This window comes from Lithobates pipiens, unplaced genomic scaffold (genome assembly GCF_037356315.1).
Source record: "Lithobates pipiens isolate NorthernLeopardFrog02 unplaced genomic scaffold, aLitPip1_a1.2 Scaffold_16, whole genome shotgun sequence".
NCBI classification, from domain to species: Eukaryota; Metazoa; Chordata; class Amphibia; order Anura; family Ranidae; genus Lithobates; species Lithobates pipiens.
In genome coordinates, this window is record NW_027507748.1 from 527,308,704 (window position 1) to 527,330,432 (window position 21,729).

The following is a 21,729-nucleotide window of genomic DNA, read 5'->3' on the forward strand; positions in this document are numbered from 1 at the left end:
GACCTCACGGGTAATAGCGGGACCAAGGGGATGGGGATTAATACAAAATTGTATTGTATTCATGGGCCCAGGCCAAAAAAAAAAATAAATAATAAAAAAAAAACACACACACACACACACACACACACACACAGAAAGTTCAGACTACTTACAGTGGGGAAAATAATTATTTGGTCCCCTGCAGATTTTGGAAGTTTGCTCTCTTACAAAGAAGTGAAGGGTCTATAAAATGTTGTATCATAAGTGTATTTAAATGACAGAGACAGAATATCAACCAAAAATCTAGAACAAATGTTATAAATTTAGTTGCAGTTAAGCATTTGATTCCCTACCAACCAACAATAACGCTAGCCCCCCACAGAGTGGCTTACAGTATCTACTAATGTGGTACACATACAAGTCCTGTCAATTTAAGAAGGCGCGCCTAACAACTAATCGTTATATGTATAAAAGACACCTGTCCACAGAATGCTTTTCTTCCATTCAAACCTCCCCGCCATGGGCAAGACCAAAGAGCTGTAAAAGGACATCTGGGACAATATTGTAGACCTGCACAAGCGGGAATGGGCTACAAGATCATCACCAAGAAGCTTGGCGAGAAATAGAGAACTGTTGGAGCGATTATTTGTAAATTTAAGAAATACTAAATAACCATTCGTCCTCGGTCTGGAGCTCCATGCAAGATGTCACCTTATGGGGTAAGGATGATCATGAGAAAAGTGATAGATCAGCCTAGAACTACACAGAAAGAGCTTGTGAATGATCTCAAGGCAGCTGAGACCACAGTCAAACAAACCATTGGTAACAAAATACGCCACCATGGATTGAAATCCTGCAGTGCCCGCAAGATCCCCCACCTCAAAAAGGCACATGTACAGGCCCATCAGAGGTTTGCCAATGAACATCTAAATGATTCAGAGAAGGATTGGGAGAAAGTACTGTGGTCAGATGAAACCAAAATTGAGCTCTTTGACATTAACTTGACCAGCCGTGTTTGGAGGAAGGAAAATGCTGACTATGACCCCAAGAACACCATCCCTACAGACAAGCACAAGGATGGAAACATTATGCTTTGGGGCTGTTTGCTGCATTGAGAGGTCAATAAATGGGCCCATGTATTGTAAAATCTTGGATGAAAACATTCTTCCCTCAGCCAGAACACTGAATATGGGTCGTGGATGGGTCTTCCAGCATGACAATAACCCATAACACAACACCAAGGCAACAAAAGGAGTGGCTCAAGAAGTACATTAAGGTCATAGAGTGGCCTAGCCAGTCTCCAGACCTTAATCCTACAGAAAATGTATGGAGGGAGCTGAAACTTCAAGTTGCCAAGAAACTATAAGGATTTAGAGAATATCTGCAAAGAAGAGTGGACCAAAATTCCTCCTAAGATATGTGCTGGCAACTAACTACAAGAAACATCTTACCTCTGTGCTTGCCAACAAGGGTTTCTTCAGCAAGTACCAAGTCATGTTTTGCTTAGGAATCAAATACTTAAGTTGCTCACTGAACTGCAACAATGTATCACATTTTTATAATGTGTTTTTTTCTGGATTTGTGGTCGATATTTAAAATACAGCTATGATAAAAATAAAAAAAAAGATAGAACTTTCATTTCTTTGTAAGTGGGACAACTCTGCAGGGGATCAAATCATTATTTTCCCTACTGTATAACGGCACAAAATGGAACAATCCATGCAGCATAGCATCTCCTATAAAACAGGGGAAAAAAAAAAAAAAAACACTAACATGGAAGCATTCAGCTCTGATCACTTTTGGGTTTAAAGTGGTCAGGATCCAGGGGTGATAGTCAGGTAAGCAGTAGATCCGACCTGTTTTCCCTAATCTGCATGGACGAAGAGCAAAGGCCTCATTGGTCCATAAAGTCAATACACACTGATCATCCATAAATTTACGACCAGCCACCTAATATTGAGTAGGTTCCCTTTTGCACTACTAGACCTGGATCAGGTTATTTTTCCAGAACATCCTACAGAAGCTTGATTGCATTGAGATCTTGGGAATGTTAAGGTCAAGTTAACACCTCATACTATATATAGGAATTGGAAAGAATGGATTTTTCAGGCATATAATATTTGTTAAAAAGTAACAAGGTTTATTTATTACAAATCATTAATGAAAAAGGCTAGGACAATAAAAAAAAAATAAAAAAAAAATAAAATAAAAAAAAACACACACATTTACATAGGTGAATGTGATTTAAAAAGACTTAGTGACCAACCAAAAAGTCCAGAGTTTAACCTGAACCTTCATGAGCTGGGTTGGTAGGGTACAAAGAGTTCCTACGACTTGACAAACAAACCCCTAAGAGCAGGGGCCTCAAACTGGCGGCCCTCCAGCTGTTGCGAAACTACAAGTCCCATCATGCCTCTGCCTTTGGGAGTCATGCTTATAACTGTTGTTCTTGCAATGCTTCCTGGGACTTGTAGTTTTGCAACAGCTGGAAGGCCACCAGTTTGAGACCCCTGCCTAAGAGGTAACACGCGTATACTTATGCAATCACTTTATGACGAATGATTAGATCATCTTATATGGAGGGTAGAGCTGCACAATTCTGGCCAAAATAAGAATCAACATTTTTTTTTCTTAGAATAAAAAGATCACAATTCCTGCAATGTAAAATCTTTCACATTATACCAAAATTCATTAAATTTTTTTCCAAAAAAATTGCATTTGAAAGATTGCTGCACAAATACAGTGTGACATAAAATATTGCAACAACCACCATTTTATTCTCTAGGAGGGTTTCTACAAAAATAAGAAAATATATATATATATATATATATATATATATATATATATATATATATATATACATATACATATACATATACATATACATATACATATACATATACACACACACTTTTTTTTTTTTTTTACTAAAATGGCTATATGCGTATATACACACACACACACACACACACATATACACACACATACATATACACACACACACACACACATAGCCATATTAGTTACTATGTGGGTTATTATGGATAGCCATATTAGTTACTATGTGGGTTATGGGAACCCACAGGTGATGGACACTGGCATGCCCCTAAGGCAAGACATGTACTCCCCTATATAATCCCTCCCATTACTGGGAGTCCTGAGTATAATAAGAAGGGGGGGACCTCTGTGTCCCCTGATGTACACCAAAGAAAAGGTATTTTACAGGCAAGCAGTTTTAAAAATCCTGTTTTCTTTTCTTACATCAGGGGACACAGAGCCATAGTAGTTACTATGTGGAATGTCCCATAGCAAAGGCAACTGAAGGGAGGGAGACACAACAAAAAAAAAAAAAAAAAAAAAAAAAAAAGGAGGCCAGAAGACTGCAGCCTGCAGCACACAGTGCCCGAAGGCAATATCCTCATGACCTTTAACATCGATTTGATAAAACGTATGAACTGAAGACCAAGTTGCGGCCTTACAGATCTGAGCCATAGAGGCCTGATGATGCATCGCCCAAGAGGCACTAACCACCCTGGTTGAGTGTGCTTTAACATGAAAAAAGGAGGAATTTTCTTCTTTAAACCATAAGCCTGAATAATGACTTGATGAATCCACTTGGAAATATTGCCTTTCGACGCTGCCTGTCCTCTTTTTGGACCATCTGGCAGTACGAATAAAACATCTGTTTTATGAACCTGAGTGGTCGCCTTTAAATACATTCTGACCGCTCTCACTACATAAAGGGAATGTAGTGCCTTTTCTTCCCTAGATGGAGGCTCTGGGAAGAAAGAAGGAAGAACAATATGTTGGTTTAAATGAAAACCTGTCGCCACCTTTGGTAGGAATTCAGGATGAGGACAGAACACCACTTTATCCTTATGCATGATCAGATATGGTTCTTTACAAGACAGAGTCGCTTGTTCTGATACTCTTCTAGCAGAAGAAATGGCAACCAGAAAGACTATCTTTCTAGTCAAAAGAACCAAGGGAATTTCACGTAAAGGTTTAAAAGGCTGTTTCTGCAAAGCCGATAAGACCAAGTTTAAATCCCAAGGATTTAGAGGTGCCTTGATAGGGGGATCGATTCATGTTACCCCCTGAACAAAGCTACACATTAAAAAGAGTGAGAAGCTAAAGGCCATTGAAAAAATATTGACAAGGCCGAGATCTGGCCCTTGATAGTATTCAAGGTCAGCTTCATTTCTAATCCCATTTGCACAAAATCAAGGATTCTACCTATGACATATTTCTTGGGGTGCCAACCCCTGGATCCACACCAGGAAACATATGCCTTCCAGACTCTATAGTAAAATGACTCTGGAAGCTGGTTTCCTAGCATTAATCAAGGTAGACACTACTGAAGGAGACAACCCACAATCCTTTAGAATGTGGGTTTCAATAGCCAAACCGTTAAAATTAGCGACTATAAAGGTAGGATGGAATACCAGACCTTATGCGAGAAGGTCTGGCCATAATGGAAGAGTCCGAGGGACTCTTACTGCCATCTTTAGGATCTCGGCAAGCCAAGATCTTCTGGGCCACCAGAATCACCTCCTTTTGTTCCTGCGAAGAAGATGCAGAAAGTAGCAGAACTGGAGGAAACGGATAGATCAGAGAAAACTGATCCCATGGGAAGACTAATGCGTCTGTTCCGCAAGCTAGCGGAACCTTTGTTTTCGACACAAAGTTGTTGACCTTGTTGTTGAATCTGGATGCGGACAGGTCCACATCCGGAGTACCCCACCTCTGACATATTGCTAGGAAGATGTTGGGGTGAAGAGACCATTCCCTCGGAAATAATTGTTGGCGACTCAAGTAGTCCGCTTGGCAATTTTCTATTCCCGGAATAAATATTGCCGATAGGCAAGAGACGTTGTGTTCTGCCCAAGTCAGAACATGATTCACTTCTTGTTGGGCTGCACGATTCCTCGTGCCCCCTGGTGATTGATGTAAGCAACAGCCGTGGCACTGTCGGACTGAATCCTGACAGGACAGTCCCTCAGTCTGACCGTCCAGTACTTTAGAGTCAGAGGAACCGCCCGAATCTTCAAAATGTTGATAGGCATGGTTCTTTCCAACTTGGACCATCTCCCCTGGACAGAAGCCTCTTCCAGGACTGCTCCCCAGCCTAAAAGGCTGGCATCCAATGTCACAACTTTCCAGATGACTGAAAGAAACAGTTTTCCCTTTTGGAGGTTGCTGGATACCAACCACCAATTTAGGCTCTGACGCATGTCGGGAGCCAGGCATATTGGAAAATCTAAGGCCTGAACCTTCTTGTCCCAGGCCGGCAGGATTGCGTTTTGTAGCAGTCTTGAATGAAACTGCACGTAAGGGACGGCCTCGAAAGAGGCCACCATTTTTCCCAACAATCTCATGCGCAACTGAATGGAAGGCTTTTTCTTTGCTTTGATGAGTTGAATTAGCTCTACAATGGAACCGATTCTTGTCTGGGGTAGAAATACCTTTTTCTGTATGGTATCTATGACCAGACCCAAGTACTGTAATCTCCTTGAAGGTTTTAAGGATGATTTTTCTAGGTTCAGAATCCAGCCTAGAGATTCCATGTTTACAGTTGTGACCAGACTGTGGTTTAGACCTGAAACTGAATGATCTATTAAAAGCAGATCCTCTAAGTAGGCTAGGATCGTTATGCCTTGAGCCCTTAATCTAGCTAGAGGAGGTGCCAGAATTTTTGAGAACACCCGTGGCGCTGTGGTTAGACCGAATGGCAGGGCCACAAACTGAAAATAATGATTTTCTATTTCGAAGTGCAGAAATATCTGGCGAGCGGGAAATATTGGCACGTGGAGATATGCATCTTTGATATCAATAGAAGCCAAAAACTCCCCTCCTTGGAGGATGGCAACAACCAACCGGATTGATTCCATGCGAAAGGATCGGATATTCAAGTGACGATTCAGATCTTTGAGATATAGAATAGGTCTTACTTCTCCATTTTGGAACCGTAAAAAGGTTTGAATAAAAACCTTTGCCTTGTTCCTCTAAGGGAACCTCTGATATCACGACTTGGATAACAGATGATCCAGCGCTAGAAGGAGAGCCTTCTTCTTCTCCTCTGGGTCCTTGGAAACGTTTGACCTTAGAAACTGAGGAGACGGAAAATCTCAGAACTCTAGTTTGTAACCTAGAGAAACAGCAGAAGCCACTCATCTGTCTCGACATTATTCCTGCCAGATCCTTGAGAATTGCAGGAGCCTTCCCCCCACCCGTGCGAACAGGGGCACTCCTTCATAAGGAGGCTTTAGCATTCTTGTTTTGTGCCCCAAGATCTCTTCTGACCTTGGTGCTGCCCTTGGGGTTTTCCCCTTGAACCTTATGGTTGAGGCCGTCGAGACTGCCTAGAGGCTGATGAACCTGGCACAGGAGAAGAAGCACGCTTAAAAAGGAGAAATGTTAGAATTTCTTCTTTACTGGTAAAAGAGAGCTTTTGCCATTAGAGATCTTTTTCTGATAAATCAGCGCAATGTTGGGCCTGTTCAACAGGCAAAACTTTAAGCATCTCCTCAAATGATTCCTTAATGGACTGGGATACGCCAATTGCAGCAAGAACCGGCTGCGCTACTGAACATGCTAAAGCCATATGGCTTTTAGAAATAAGCTCCAACTTTTTGTCTGTTGGATCCTTTAACACAGGGCTTGACAAATTTGCTTGGAATCTAGGAGCCAGCTAAAAATGTTAGGAGCCAGGTCCGTGACAGCGATCCGGACCTGTCCCTGGTCTGACATGGAGACGAGTGAGGGGAAGATAGTGCTGCCCCCCCCCCCCTGTCTCCAAGTAATTGCCCATAGCTCTTAGAGGGACATTTTATTTATTTATATTTTTCAAATGACAATTTTTTTTTAAATTGCATTTTAGTGTAAATATGAGATCTGAGGTCTCTGACCCCAGATCTCATATTTAAGAGGACCTGTCATGCTTTTTTTTCATTACAAGGGATTTTTACATTCCTTGTAATAGGAATAAAAGTGACATTTTTTTTTTTTTTTTTAAAAGAACAGTGAAAAAAATAAAAATAAAAAGTTAAAATAAGGTAGAAAAAAAGGTTGAACGAACCAACTTAGTAAGAGAGTGCACAAGCAACCTGTCTTGTGATGTTACTCCTTCTATATTAGGATCCTCCGAAGAGGATAAACCAGTATCTTCCAAATCTTTGGGAAGATCTACCTGATCCCCAGGGTCCTGAACCTCCAAAAGAGGGTCTTGAGCACTAGATGGGGATCTGCAACGTTTAAACCCACTATGGAGGGATAAAATAGCCTCAATCTTCTTTTCCAAACCAGCAATGGTAGAAGACAAAACCTGTCGTGTGACATACTCAGGGGCTGAAGTATCTTGCGTGACTGCAACCACAGTTTCCCCTGATGGCTCAATCTGACCAGCTGTAACACTCTCAGGAGGATGACATTCTTTTGGAAATGGTTTTAGTTTGTTGTGTAACCATTGACCCTTTAGAACCCTTAAAGGAGTTCCTGCCAAACTGCTAGGCTATAGTACAGCGAATAGCTGCTATTAATCCTATCCTCTTTACAGTACAATGTGTCAAAGGGAAATGCCTGCGTCACCAAACATGATCCAGCCAACCTCTCTGCTCTGTCCCTCCACAGCCAGGCAGCAGCTATACATACAGTGCTTAAAATCGCTTCCTGTACAGGTGGCCGGAGTCTGACTACATTAGCCACGCCCCCCCCCCCCCGCATGGAATAGGGGGGGTGGCCCCCTCCTTTCCTTTTCAAAGGAAAGTGCTTTCCCACGCGAGCGGCGTCTGCTGAAATGGCGGGGTATAAATCCCCCGCTGAGCGGCCACGGTCTGACCTTTTTAAGGCAACTGCTTTGGCATCCTGTCCCCCAAAAAAACAATTTGGGGGCACAGGGGGAGACCAGACCCCCCCTTTTTACCGGAGGATCTGTTGCAGCTGGAGGAGAGGAGAATGAAGGCTTCTGTGCAGTTTCCAGCATCAGGATGATGAGTGCTCAATACAGCCCCCAGTGGTGACACATAGGCATGACAACATTATACATAGAAGGAGAAATTCCTGAGAAAATCTCCCTTACCTTACCTTATCCCTGCAGCAGGGCTTTATCAGAGATAAAGACACAATATTCACCCTTCACGGTAGGCTCTAAGACCTTTTAGGAAACCTTCAGGAACCGGGGAACCTCGGGTTACCCACAATCCTGGACCTGCGACAGCACCCTGCCAGTAAAAACTTTATGGCCTTACTACCAAAAAGTACTGGATCCCAGGGCCCAGCTCTCTAAAGAGAAGTGTTCGCAAGAAAAACCTTGTTTCTTCTGACACGAGGCCCAGGTACCATTCATTTAGCCCATGAAGACATCAGAATGGATCCAGTCAGCTTGGCTAGCCCCAACAAGGATTGCTTCCAGTGGAGCTCAGCACAGCACATCTTTACTCGTGACCAACACCTTAGACACTAGTGAGAAAATGGAGGACTCCCAATAATGGGAGGGGTTAAATAGGGGAGTACACGTCTTGCCTTAGGAGCGTGCCAGTGTCCATCACCTGTCGGTTCCCATAATAACCCACATAGTAACTACTATGGCTCTGTGACCCCTGATGTTAGAAAAGAAAAAAAATTTTTTAACTTGAAACCAACAAATGTCAGAAAAAGGTTAAGTGGTTAAACTTTCCTCATTTACACACAAAGTCTATTTCTTTGACAAATTGATACAATGTTTATACTTAAGTTCCACTGCTAAAGAATGTTGTGATTCTTGGCAGACTGCTCAGTTTTTCTCTTCCTTTCTTTTGAGGGCTGTGGCTTCAGAAGAGCAGAGATATTTCTTTGCAGACAGAAATCGTGAAACACTTTAGCCAAGATCGCAACGGGGGAGAAAAAAAAAAAAAAAATAAATCGCAATAACGATTCCTGACGATTAATTGTGCAGCTCTAATGGAGGGGTTAGTAAAGTCAAACCAGAATAGATCAATTCTGCTTCAATGCTCAGAAAAAACATTCAAAGTTACTCAACTAGTTACTCTCGCTCTGGATGCGCTTTTTCTGGAGCCATATAAATATGTGTGTAAAGAAGAAAAGTATACGTTTTTGTCACTGAGGTGAGTCAGTAGGTAACACAGGCACTTCACAGGGGCAACCGGTCATAGGAAGCAACTATGCATGAAAAATGATAGTACATGTAGTATTGGGTAAACAAAAACCCTTTTCAGATTACAAAAGGAGGCAAGGTAGTCACTTTTAGAGATTATACATTATACACCTTACACCTCTCACCCAGAATTTTGGACCACTCTTCCTTTGCAAACTGCTCCAGGTCTCTTATTGGAAGGGCGCCTTTTCCCCAACAGCAATTTTAAGATCTCTCCACAGGTGTTCAATGGGATTTAGATCTGGACTCATTGCTGCCCACTTTAGAACTCTCCGTTGTTGCCATCCATTTTGGGGTGCTTTTTGACGTATGTTTGGGGTCATTGTCCTGCTGGAAGACATAAGATCTTGGACACAAACCCAGCTTTCTGACACAGGGATCTACAATGCGACCCAAAATCCTTTGGTAATCCTCAGATTTCTTGATGCCTTGCACACATTCAAGGCACCCAGTGCCAGAGGCAGCAAAACACCCCCAAAACATCATTGAACCTCCATCATATTTCGCTGTAGGTACGGTGTTCTTTTCTTTGTAGGTCTCATTCCATTTTCGGTAAACAGTAGAATGATGTGCTTTACCAAAAAGCTCTATCTTGGTCTCATCTGTCCACAAGACATTTTCCCAGAAGGATTTTGACTTACTCAAGTACATTTTGGCAAACTCTAGTCTTGCTTTTTTATGTCTCTGTGTCAGCAGTGGGGTCCTTCTGGGTCTCCTGCCATAGCGTTTCATTTAAATGTCGACGGATAGTTTGCGCTGACACTGATCCTCCCTGAGCCTGCAGGACAGCTTGAATTTCTTTGGAACTTGTTTGGGGTTGGTTATCCACCATCCGGACTATCATGCGTTGCAACCTTTCATTCATTTTTCTCTTCTGTCCATGACCAGAGAGATTAGCTACAGTGCCATGGGTTGCAAACTTCTTGATAAGTTGCGCACTGTGGACAAAGGCAAATCTAGATCTCTGGAGATGGACTTGTAACCTTGAGATTGTTGATATTAAAGCGACTACCTACCTCCTTTGTAATCTGTAGTTGCCTCCTATGACCGGGGGCACCCATATGAAGGTCCTTTGTTACCTGCCTGCCTCACCGCAGAGACATATTTATACTTTTCTTCTCTACACATATATTTATATAGCTCCAGAAGAAGCGCATCCAGAGCGTGAAACTGGTTGAACAACTTCAAATGCATTTTCCGAACATGGAAGCAGAATTGATCTATGACGGTTGCCTTTACTAACCCCTCCATATGTGATTACTGTAAGACAAATGATTAGGTCATCTTAGAAGTATACACATGTATTACATCTTAGGGGTTTGTTTGTCAAGTCATAGGAACTTTTTGTAATCTATCAACCAAGTCCATGAAGGTCCTGGACTGTTTGGTTGGTCACCGAGACATGTTTTTAAATCACATTCACCTATGTAAATGTTGTTTTATTCTTGTCCTAGTCTTTTTCATTAAATGATTTGTAATAGCCATTTTTACTTTTTAACAACTAGTATAACCTGCTGAAAGAGGCCACTGCCATCAGGGAATATAATTTCTATGAAGGGGTGTACTTAGGCAGCAAGAATGTTTAGGTAGGTGGTACACGTCAAGTAACATCCACACGAGTGGCAGAACACAAGAAGCAGAGCATTGCCCAAAGCATCACACTACCTCTGACTTGCCTTCTTCCCTTACTGCATCTTGGTGCCATCTCTTCCCCAGGTAAGCTATGCACATGCACCTACCCATCCATGTGATGTAAAAGAAAATGTGATTCATCAGACCAAGGCAACCACTTCCATTGCTCCGTGGTCAAGTTGTGATGCTCACATGGACACGGGTCAGTATGGACATCCCTTATGACTAAGCCCTGTGGGTGGGGCAAAAGGCATCAGTGACATCCTGGTAGACAAAGTCATTTGGACCTGGCCGAGCTCCTGCTCCTACGCTGAACTGTACATTTAGGATAGTCAGGAAAGTGAAAGCAATGGAAAGGGGAGGCAGCTTCCTGAGTCCTAAGCTTGTAGCCTCCAGTGCGAGTGCAGTGAAAAAAATAAAAAAATAAACAGAATTTAGAAACCCCTTAATCAAGAAAATAGAAAACTAGGTTTCTCATTTTGCCCCAGATAAGGGTGTAAACTGAAACATGCTCAGGAAGGTGGAGTTAGCCTTTAGGCTGGTGACAGATGGAGCAAATTTCTATTCTGCAATCCATAAAAAAAATTTGCTTGACAATGGGATCCCTCCTGCTGAGCCATTGTATTCTCCCGGGGTGGAGAGCTGTCCCCTCTGGGAGAGGACAGTTATTCGTGCTAGCAACTATACCAGCCACTAGCGATAATTGCATGTAAAATCAAGCAGGCTGGCTGTACCCAAGTTGATCAATCAATCAAATGGAGTACATTGAGCCTGCCCATACATAGTTCGAACCATCTATGGCTGGCATTCATCTATGGCTTGCATTCAATAATTACAATGGTGCCACAGACTGCTGGGGTCCAAGGGACACATAATCAGTACTAAAGGCTAGCATGTGGTCTCTGGGCATCAGAGTCTTAAGGAGAACACGGTCACTCACAGGCAGGTCCAGGTCACCAAAACTGTTATTGATGAATAATGTAAAGCAAACACACTCACTGTGTAGGAGGAGATACCACAGTCTCCGTCATTGTGCCTGGGGATATGAAGTTCAATACAAGTACCGCAGTCACAAGCTGTAAACAAAATACAAACAATGCGTTATGCACAAGTTCAGTCAAAATGTTTCTGGTTATCTATGAAGACTACTGTGGGTATTCATTTTGAGTTTTTCTTCATGTTTACTTAATTTGTAAAAGGAAAAAAAAAAAAAAAAAAAAAATTAAAGAAGAGAAAGAAGAAGAAGGTTCAACCTCTCTGGCCACCCGAAGGTAAAATAGACACACAGTTAATCTGGTTGAAAAAAACAAAATAAATAAAAATAAAAAAACACTCCATCCAGTTCAACTGAGGAAAAACACACACACACACACACACACACACACACACACAGTACAGTACCCTATTCCTTACCCATAGTTGATTCAGAGGAAGGCAAAAAAAAAAAAGCCTAAAGGCCTCTTGCACATGATACTCCTGTTTAAGCATTTACTTTTTCAGACGTTATTTTTTTGTATGCACTTAAATGTATTTCTGTGCATTTTCGCATATATATATATATATATATATATATATATATATATATATATATATATATATATATATATATATATATATATATTATTACACACATACATACGCATTTTTGGATGCCCCCGTGCATTTTCGTGCAAATGCGCAAAAATGTATTCTCACATTCTCCTTCTCCACAATATGTAAATGGAAATTTGCGCACGAGTCATAAATTACAGACCAAAAGAGATGATTTTTCTATTTTATTGTTTTACTGAAGAATGCATGGCTCTTGTTTACGCGCACATGTGCATAAGCACATTGCAATTAATGGGTTGTATTTTAGCTCAGTAAAAAAAAAAAATGTTTTTTTTTTTTTTTTAAAAGGCTGTACTGAGCTTTTTCAAGCTGCCGTAAGCAAGAGAACTAAAAGCATGATCCAATTTGCTCCAGCTGGGCAAAACATTCCCTGCAGAGGCGAATCAGATATTCCCTGGATCAACTTTACCTGTAAATGTTAGTATCCAGTTATATTATGTACATTTAGGAAAGAATCCGGGGCTTTTTTTTTAAAGCAATATATTGAGCTGGACAGAACCACCTCTGAAGGGAGTCTATTCCACAGCTCTTACTGTACAGAAACCTTTTCATATTTGGAGGCCAACTCTCTCTTCTTCCAGATGTAAGTAGTGCCCCCTTGTCCTCTGTGATGACCTTAACCACTTGAGCGCCAGAAGATAGAGCTGTGCGATTAATCGTTAAGAATCCAGATCGCAATTCTCCCCCCCCCCCCCCCCCCAACGCTCTTAAAGCGTACATTGTAAGGTTTTTTTCTTTAGATCATTGGAAGGCACTGCCGTCTGTAAGCATACAATTTGACATGATAGATCACATGACAAATCTGCACCTATTGCCGGCAATGGCACCGCCTGAATCGGTGTGACGCTGACATTGTGGCGCCGCACTGATTCCCAAAAATATCATTTTTTTTTTTTTTAATAAATAATTTTCTTTTGATGGCATTTGATCATCACAGTTTTTTTTTTTTTTCTTTGTTTTGTTTATAATCGCAAAAAAATAAAGTATGTTTTTGCTTTCTGCTATAAAACATCAAATAAAAATAAAATAATCAAAATTCTTCATAAATTTAGGCCAATATGTATTCTGCTACATATTATTGCTTAAAAAAATATCAATAAGTGTATATTGACTGGTTTGCGGAAAAGTTATGTCTACAAACTATAGTATACCACCACTGGAATTTGTATTTTTTATACAGTGTTAATAAACCCAGGACCCTGCATTCACTATATCTGGTCTCCCACAGTACACAGAACATGAAAATGCAATTATTTTAGAAAATATAAACTGCTAAACACCTTTTCTCAGCAGTATATAGCAGTCTTGTGACTTCTATCAGTGTCCTGCCGTGCATTGGTTAAAGCTTGCAGGAGGAGTTCTCCTCAGGCTGTCCTGTGAGGCTGCAGGACCCGACCCTCTGTCTGGACAGTTCCGATTGTCTGCGTGCTGATCACATGCCCCCTCCCAAGAGAAAAAAAAAAACCACTAGCAATACACACCAAACGGAGCATGTGCAGAGTGTCCCCAAGGCTCTGTACTATCAGGAGATGAATTGGGAATGTGCAACTAGAAAAGAATCAGAGAAGATGGATCAAACAGCCTTTTTACACAATTCAGATGATTAAAGGTTCCACAGTGAGCATAAGTATGCTTTACTGCATTTAACTGGTTCCCGACCAGCGCACGACGATGTACGTCGACAGAATGGCACGGGCAGGCATATTGGCGTACAGGTACGTCCAATATTCAATGCCGCTCTGCCATCGGGAGCGCGCCGCCGGTGGCACACTCATGCGCTGGTCGGGACCCGCGGACTCGATCGCTGCGGGCATCCCCGCGATCGTCTCACGGGACGGCTGAATGGAGGAAATGCTGTGTAAACAGCATTTCTCCATTCTGCCTAGCAACTAGTGACGCTGATCCCTGCTCCATGTGATTGGAGCAGAGATCAGTGTTCACTAAATGAAAGCCCAACCCCCCCACAGTTAGTAACACACCCCTAGGAACACTTAACCCCTACACTGCCACCCACTGGTTAACCCCTTCACTGCCAGTTTCATTTACACAGGAATCACTGCATTTATACAACAGTGATTACTGTATAAATGACAATGGTCCCAAAAATGTGTCAAAAATGTACGATGGGTCCCCCACAATGTCGCAGTCACAATAAAAATCGCTGATCGCCGCCATTACTAGTAAAAAAAAAATAATAAAAATGCTATAAAACTATCCCTATTTTGTAAACGCTATAACTTTTGCGCAAACCAATCAATAATCGCTTATTGCGATTTTTTTTACCAAAAATATGTAGAACAATACGTATCGGCCTAAACTGAGGGAAAAAAATGTTTTTTTATATATTTTTGGGGGATATTTATTATAACAAAAAGTAAAAAATAATGTGTTTTTTTCAAAATTGTCGCTCTATTTTTGTTTTTAGCGCAAAAAATAAAAACCGCAGGGGTGACCAAATACCACCAAAAGAAAGCTCTATTTGTGGGGAAAAAGGACGTCAATTTTGTTTGGGAGCCACGTCGCACGACCGCGCAATTGTCAGTTAAAGCGACGCAGTGCCGAATCGCAAAAAGTGGTCTGCTCTTTGACCAGCAAAATGGTCCGGTCTGTAAGTGGATATAGACCGCTTTTACAATCATGGGTTTAGTAACACTTTAACTACTCAAGGACCAGCCACCATCATTATTGCTATACTTTAGCGTTAAATACCATTGCTATGGCAGCAGCTAGCTGCTATAACACTGGTATTTTAAAAAAAGGGCAGACTGTCTTCTTTCAGCTAAAAGTGATTTCAGTGGCGAATTCGCCACAAGATCACTTACCGATGGTGGCAGAGGCCCCCCCCCAGCCATGCTCTGGTCGTATTCAACGCTTACCAGAGCCGTCGGTTCCTCTCCCCTGGATGCCGAGTGAGGGAAAGATGGCTTCTGCTCGGCTTCATAGCATTAGAGAGCGGAGGCGACATCAAACATCATTTCCGCCCAATGCTCTTAAAAAGGGGAATATATATATATATATTTTTTTTTTTTTTTTGCATTTTAGTGTCTTTTTAACACCAGATCTCATTTAAGAGATCCTGCCATGCTTTTTTCTATTACAAGGGATGTTTATATTCCTTGTAATAGGGGAAAAAAAAGTGACACAAATGTATTTTATTTATTTTTTTAAAAAAGGACAGTGTCAAAATAAAAAAAATGTAAAGCGCACCGTCCCGCCGAGCTCGCACGCAGAAGCCAATGCATACACAAGTTGCGCCTGCATAGGAAAACGGTGTTCAAACCACACATATGAGGTATGGCCATGATCGTTACACCGAATCTGAAAAATAAGTCTAGTCCTTAAGGCCACTTTCACACTGAGGAGATTTACAGGCATTTTAGCGCTAAAAATAGCACCTGTAAAGCGCCAGTAAAACGCCTCTCCTATCACTCCAATGTGAAAGCCAGAGTGCTTTCACACTGGAGCGGTGCGCTTGCGGGATGTTAAAAAAGTCCCTAAAACTCCCTGCCCATTGAAATGAATAATGAAAAAATTTATTGAACTCCCCCTTTTGGGGGGGAGTTAAAAGTGCACCGCTAGTAGTGGCAAAGCACCGCTTAAACAGCGCTAAAACTAGCAGTGCTTTACCGCTACTGCCTCCACCGACTCAGTGTGACAGTGCCCTAAGTGGTTAATCTCGTCATGAGAGAATAAATTCAGTTCCTCTAATCTTTCCTCATAGCTGAGCTCCTCCATGCCTCTTATCAGTTTGGTTGCCCTTCTCTGCACTTTCTCCAGTTCCCAAATATCCTGTTTGAGAACTGGTGCCCAAAACTGAACTGCATATTCCAGATGAGCTCTTACTAATGATTTGTACAGGGGCAAAATTATATCTCTCTCTCTCCTGTCCATACCTCTTAACAGACCCCTTCCCTCAAACAGGTGCCCATGTATCTGACAGCAGAACCCCTGCCAACTGGTGTTGGTAACCTCACTGAAGAGAATTAAAGTGGTTGCAAATCCTTCCATACAACGAGTGAAGTGACTAGCATTTGGTGATACCCAAAGATGAAACAAATCCTCCTACATAAGTTGTCTGTTTATCTGCACCCGCCTTTCCCCTACATCCATTCAAAGTACAGAATTTACACAGGATCTCTAAGCTCTGAAACGTAAAGTGCGGGGAGCTCAACTACTTCAATAACGGGCACTTTTACCCTTCCTGCCCAGGCCATTTTTTAGCTTTCAGCGATGTCACACTGTGAATGACAATTGTGTGTTCATGCAACACTGTACATTGTACAAATACATTTTTTATCATTTTCTTCAGATAGTTTTCTTTCTTAATCACCAGTGGGTTTTTTTTGTTTTGTTTTTAGAAAAAAATAAAAGCTAGAGTTAGTTACCTGGTAACTTGATTTACATTAATCTTCCAGGACAGCATAGGAGAGAGTATCTCCACCCACCGAAAATTAAGCACATCATCCACAATCAAATAAAAAAGTGCAGAGTCACCCAGAGTCCTCAGTAGTAAAAAACCGAAGGCATCTAATGGAATAACATAATACCATAATAACCCAATACAACACAGAATATAGGGCGAGGGTTATGCTGTCATGGAATATTAATGGAAATGGAGTTACCAGGTTACTAACTCTAGCTTTCCCATTTCACCTTCCAGGATAGAACATGAGAGGACATTATAGAAATAACCTATTAGGTTGGGCTACTGCTTTCAGGAACTATATTACAGAACTAAGTCCTGGGCCCTGTGAATAGGGCAGGCAGCACTTTTAAGGTACTAAGATATAAAATGAACAATCAATTTGAAAAAAAAAATACATTTTATTTAAAACAATTCTTTAACCACTTAAGCCCCGGACCAAAGACCAATGCGTTTTTTGCGATTCGGCACTGCGTTGCTTTAAATGACAATTGCACGGTCGTGCGATGTGGCTCCCAAACAAAATTGACATCCTTTTCCCCACAAATAGAGCTTTCTTTTGGTGGTATTTGATCACCTCTGCAGTTTTTATTTTTTGCGCTCTAAACAAAAAATTGTATCAATTTTGGAAAATTATTATTTTTTACTTTTTGCTATAATAAATATTGTCAACTTCTATCGCAATAAGAGTTTATTGATTAGTTTGTGCAAAAGTTATAGCATCTACAAAATAGGGGATAGTTTTATGATAGATTATATATTTTTTTTTACTAGTAATGGCAGCGATCAGCAATTTTTAATCGGGACTGCAACATTATGGCGGATACATTGGACACTTTTGCCACAAATTTTGGGACTATTCACATTTATACAGTGATCAGTGCAATTAGAAATGCATTGATTACTGTGTAAATGTGAGTGGCAGTGAAGGGCTTAACCACTAGGTGGCGCTGTAGGGGTTAAGTGTGTCCTAAGTAGTGATTCTAACTAAGGAGGGAGGGGCTGTGTGTGACACCACACTGATCACAGCTTCCAATCGCAGGGAACGGTGATCAGTGTCGTTAGGCATTCTCCCTCCCTGTGAGACAATCGGGGGTATCCCGCGGACATCGAGTCCACGGGGATACACATTAAAACAAAAAAAATAAAATAGGGATAACTTTACTGTCTTTTTTTTTTTATTATTTATTGAAGTGTATTTTTTCCCCAAAAACTGCGTTTGAAAGACCGCTGGGCAAATACAGTGCAACATAAAATTAGGGCTGCAACTAACGATTATTTTTATAATCGATTAGTCTGCCGATTTATTGTTTTGCTTAATCGGTTAATAACCTTTCAAGAAAATAAAAATAAAAAAGTGGGTCAAATTGACGTTAATTTTCAACCACAGTGACGGGAAAATTTGGAAATAGAAAACTTCTTGGTCAAAGGAATTTTCAGACAGTGTATGTGGTTTTTGTTTAGAAATGAAGTGAAAATTTCAAACAAAATTCTTTCATTCAGCGAATGTACAAAGATTTATCATCTGATTATTCTCACCTTAAAATTGATCCGTGTGGCCAGCATAAGGCTTGTTACACACCTATGCAGTTTTAGCTTTTGATCTGTTTCCGCAGTGCTTTTTGCTGTGCGGTTTGATTTTTACGCGAGCGATTTTACTGCAAATTGCGTTTTTTTTGCATTTTTTTTTGGACAGATTAAAAAACACAAATTGCTGCAAAAACACATTACATTCTTTTCTGCAGCTTCTCCATTGAAGTATATTGAACCAAAAAAAAAAAAAAAAGCACCGTTTTGCATTGAAAGTCCCTGACCCTTTCCAAATATGCAGCGGCTATAAAAAGCACAGATATGAACGTGTCCCATAGGAAACCATGTAAATGAACTGTAGTGTGTTTCTGAAAAAAGCACCAATAAACACATAGATGTGAACCAGGTCTAAGACATTTAGTAACATAATGGGGTTAAAAAAGACTAAAATTAGCCCTTTATAGTACAAAAAGGCAGATAATCACTACTGGAAGGGGTTCGTTTTTTTTTACTGAACAATGAAAGTAATATTTACAGTAGTGATTATATTTTTGTACTATAAAGGGCTTTTAGTTTTTTTTAACCCCATTATGTTACTGGCCGATTAATCGATTATGAAAATAGTAATCGATTCATTTCATAATCGATTCGTTTTTTTCAGCCCTACATAAAATATTGCAGCAAATGCCATTGTATTCCCTAGGGTCTCTGCTAAAATTCTAAAAAAAAAATATATATATATATATATATATATGCAGGACGCGGCTGCTAACGGGAACTGAGTTCCTGTTGTGGAAAAAGTACAGGAACTCCGTTCCCATGCGTTCCCGCAGGACTTGAGCCCTGTGTATATGTATGTATATATATATATATATATATATATATATATATATATATTTGGGGGTTCCAAGTAATTTTATAGCAAAAAATATTGATTTTAACTTAAGAAACAAATGACAGAAAAAGATTTAGATTTTAAGTGGTTAAACTTCCTGCATTTACACTTGTTTAAGAACTTGACAGACTGCCTGGATTTTTTTCTTTACACACAGACATTTCCCTTTGATCTAAGAAGGAAGAGTAAGGCCCCTTTCACACTGACGTCCCGTTCAGGCCCGCCTGTCAGTTTTTCAGGCGGACCTGAACGGGTGCTCCATAGACCTCTATCGAGCGTCGGATGTCAGCGGTGACATGTCCGCTGACATCCGACCCGCTCCGATCCGAAAAAGTGTAACGGAGGAAAAAGCTATTTTTCCATCCGTCTGCGGATCGGATCGGGTGACGACGGGCACTGCGGTCCTTCGTCATCCGATCTCCCATAGGGGAGAGCGGCGCTGTGACAGGTCCGTCCCTGCTCAGCGGGTATCGATGGAGTGATCCCCGCTGAGCAAACGGATATCCACGGGGCGGATCAGAACTGATCCGCCCCGTGTGAAAGGACCCTTACAATGTTTCATTTTAAAAACTTGGCAGACTGCCCAGATGTTTTCTTTTGACAGCTGAGTGAGCAGATAAGTCTCCCCACTTGTATAGAAAGAATGGGGAAACTCTGCAATAGAGATCAATTGTGCAGCTCTAGGGGGTCCCCACTAGAGCCATGGTGCCCCCGAAGATGGCTGCTTCTCCTCTGGCAGAGAAGGAACCAAAACCAAGAAGGTTATGGGGAGGGAAGGACCCACAGCTAGGATACTTACAAAATTAGCCTAGAAAAACCCTCGATATGCGACCCCTTCAAGCCACTGTCATGGAATCCTGGGGAAGTATATACAGGGAGGCACCTGCAACTAGCACCAATGCCTGAGGGGAAAACTAACACTTCAGATGTTCCTGATAGGCCGGAGAAAACACAAATACTGAGGACTGGGTGACTGTGGGTGATGAGTTTCCTGTTTTAGGTGGGTGGAGCCACTCTCTCATGTGCTGTCCTGGAAGATGAAATGGGAAAATTTTTTATTTTTTTTGTAAAATAAGTAAATTTTCCCCTTCACTGAGGTGCGCTCATGAGGCAGGCATTGATAGGCACTGGAAGGCAGCACAGACTGGCATCACTGATGGGCACAGACTGGCTAACTGATGGGCACAGACGGGGGCTGCATTGAAATCAGGGGCTTGGTGAGGACACACACATCCCTTATAACCTACCCTGGTGTCACCAGACAGGAAGTCGTCTCCCCAAGGAGGACACACACTCCTTATATCCTATCATGGTGTCACCGGACAGTAAGTCGTCTCCCGAGGACACACACCCCTTATATCCTATCCTGTTGTCACCGGACAGGAAGTCCCCTCCCTGAGGAGGACGCACACCCCTTATATCCTATCCTGGTGTCACCGGACAGGAAGTCCCCTCCCTGAGGAGGACGCACACCCCTTATATCCTATCCTGGTGTCACCGGACAGGAAGTCATCTCCCTGGGGAGGACACACACCCCTTATAGCCTACCCTGGTGTCACCGGACGGGAAGTCATCTTCCTTGGGAGGACACACACCCCTTATATCCTATCCTGGTATCACCGGACAGGAAGTCCCCTCCCTGAGGAGGACGCACACCCCTTATATCCTATTCTGGTGTCACCGGACAGGAAGTCATCTCCCTGGGGAGGACACACACCCCTTATAGCCTACCCTGGTGTCACCGGACGGGAAGTCATCTTCCTTGGGAGGACACACACCCCTTATAGCCTACCCTGGTGTCACCGGACAGGAAGTCATCTCGCTGGGGAGGACACACACCCCTTATAGCCTACCCTGGTGTCACCGGACAGGAAGTCATCTCCATGGGGAGGACAGAGATGACACCATCGCAGAACTTCTGCCCTTCACTCACGCCATACAAACCTATAGAAGTTGCGTGTAAATCTCTCCTGGGGTGTCAGGGCTCAGCACAGGGGCCACACTGACAGGATGTTATGAGGAGGATCCCCCCACTCTGCTGACAGCTTCAAAGGAAATGATCGGTGACCACAACAACAGAGAAGGAACTTCCTGGGACAGTCAGTGTACTGCACCTCCACAACCCTGAGGAGGGAGCACCATTCCTGGACTCACCGTGCACCGCCCGAGCAAACCTCCACCTGCCGCTTACTGTCCGCCGGGAAAGTTCTGGATTCGCCGGGCACTTACTACAGCTGTCAACGAGGAGAAGCGCACACAGAGCGGCTGTACACTGTACGGCAGCGCCCTCCGCTGGTCGGAGGAACACAGGCGGGCGAAACTTCCGCACTGACACAGGATTGTTCCTACACAGAAGAGCAGAGTCGTATGTGTGTGTGTTATCCATTCCCCTCTCACCTCTGTACACCCCCTATAGAGCAGAACACTACTTCTATCTGTAATATGGACCTGTGTATTCTCTAATAACGTCATACCTCCCACTGTCCTTCATTAGAAACCATATCCCTG

General features: G+C 42.1%; 1 protein-coding gene across 1 annotated transcript in view; it reads right to left on the reverse strand.

Moving 5' to 3' along the window:
• SUGT1 (SGT1 assembly cochaperone of MIS12 kinetochore complex) overlaps positions 1 to 21,526 on the reverse strand; it is a 277,622-nt gene extending 256,096 nt beyond the window's left edge. Inside the window, exons 1-2 of the mRNA XM_077483157.1 lie at positions 21,376 to 21,526; positions 11,762 to 11,838 (exon numbers count right to left, since the gene is read on the reverse strand). Of these exons, the coding sequence (XP_077339283.1) occupies positions 11,762 to 11,793 (32 nt within the window). The 5' untranslated portion in view covers positions 11,794 to 11,838; positions 21,376 to 21,526. The remainder of the gene's footprint in view (positions 1 to 11,761; positions 11,839 to 21,375) is intronic.
• Between the last annotated feature and the right edge of the window lie 203 nt (positions 21,527 to 21,729).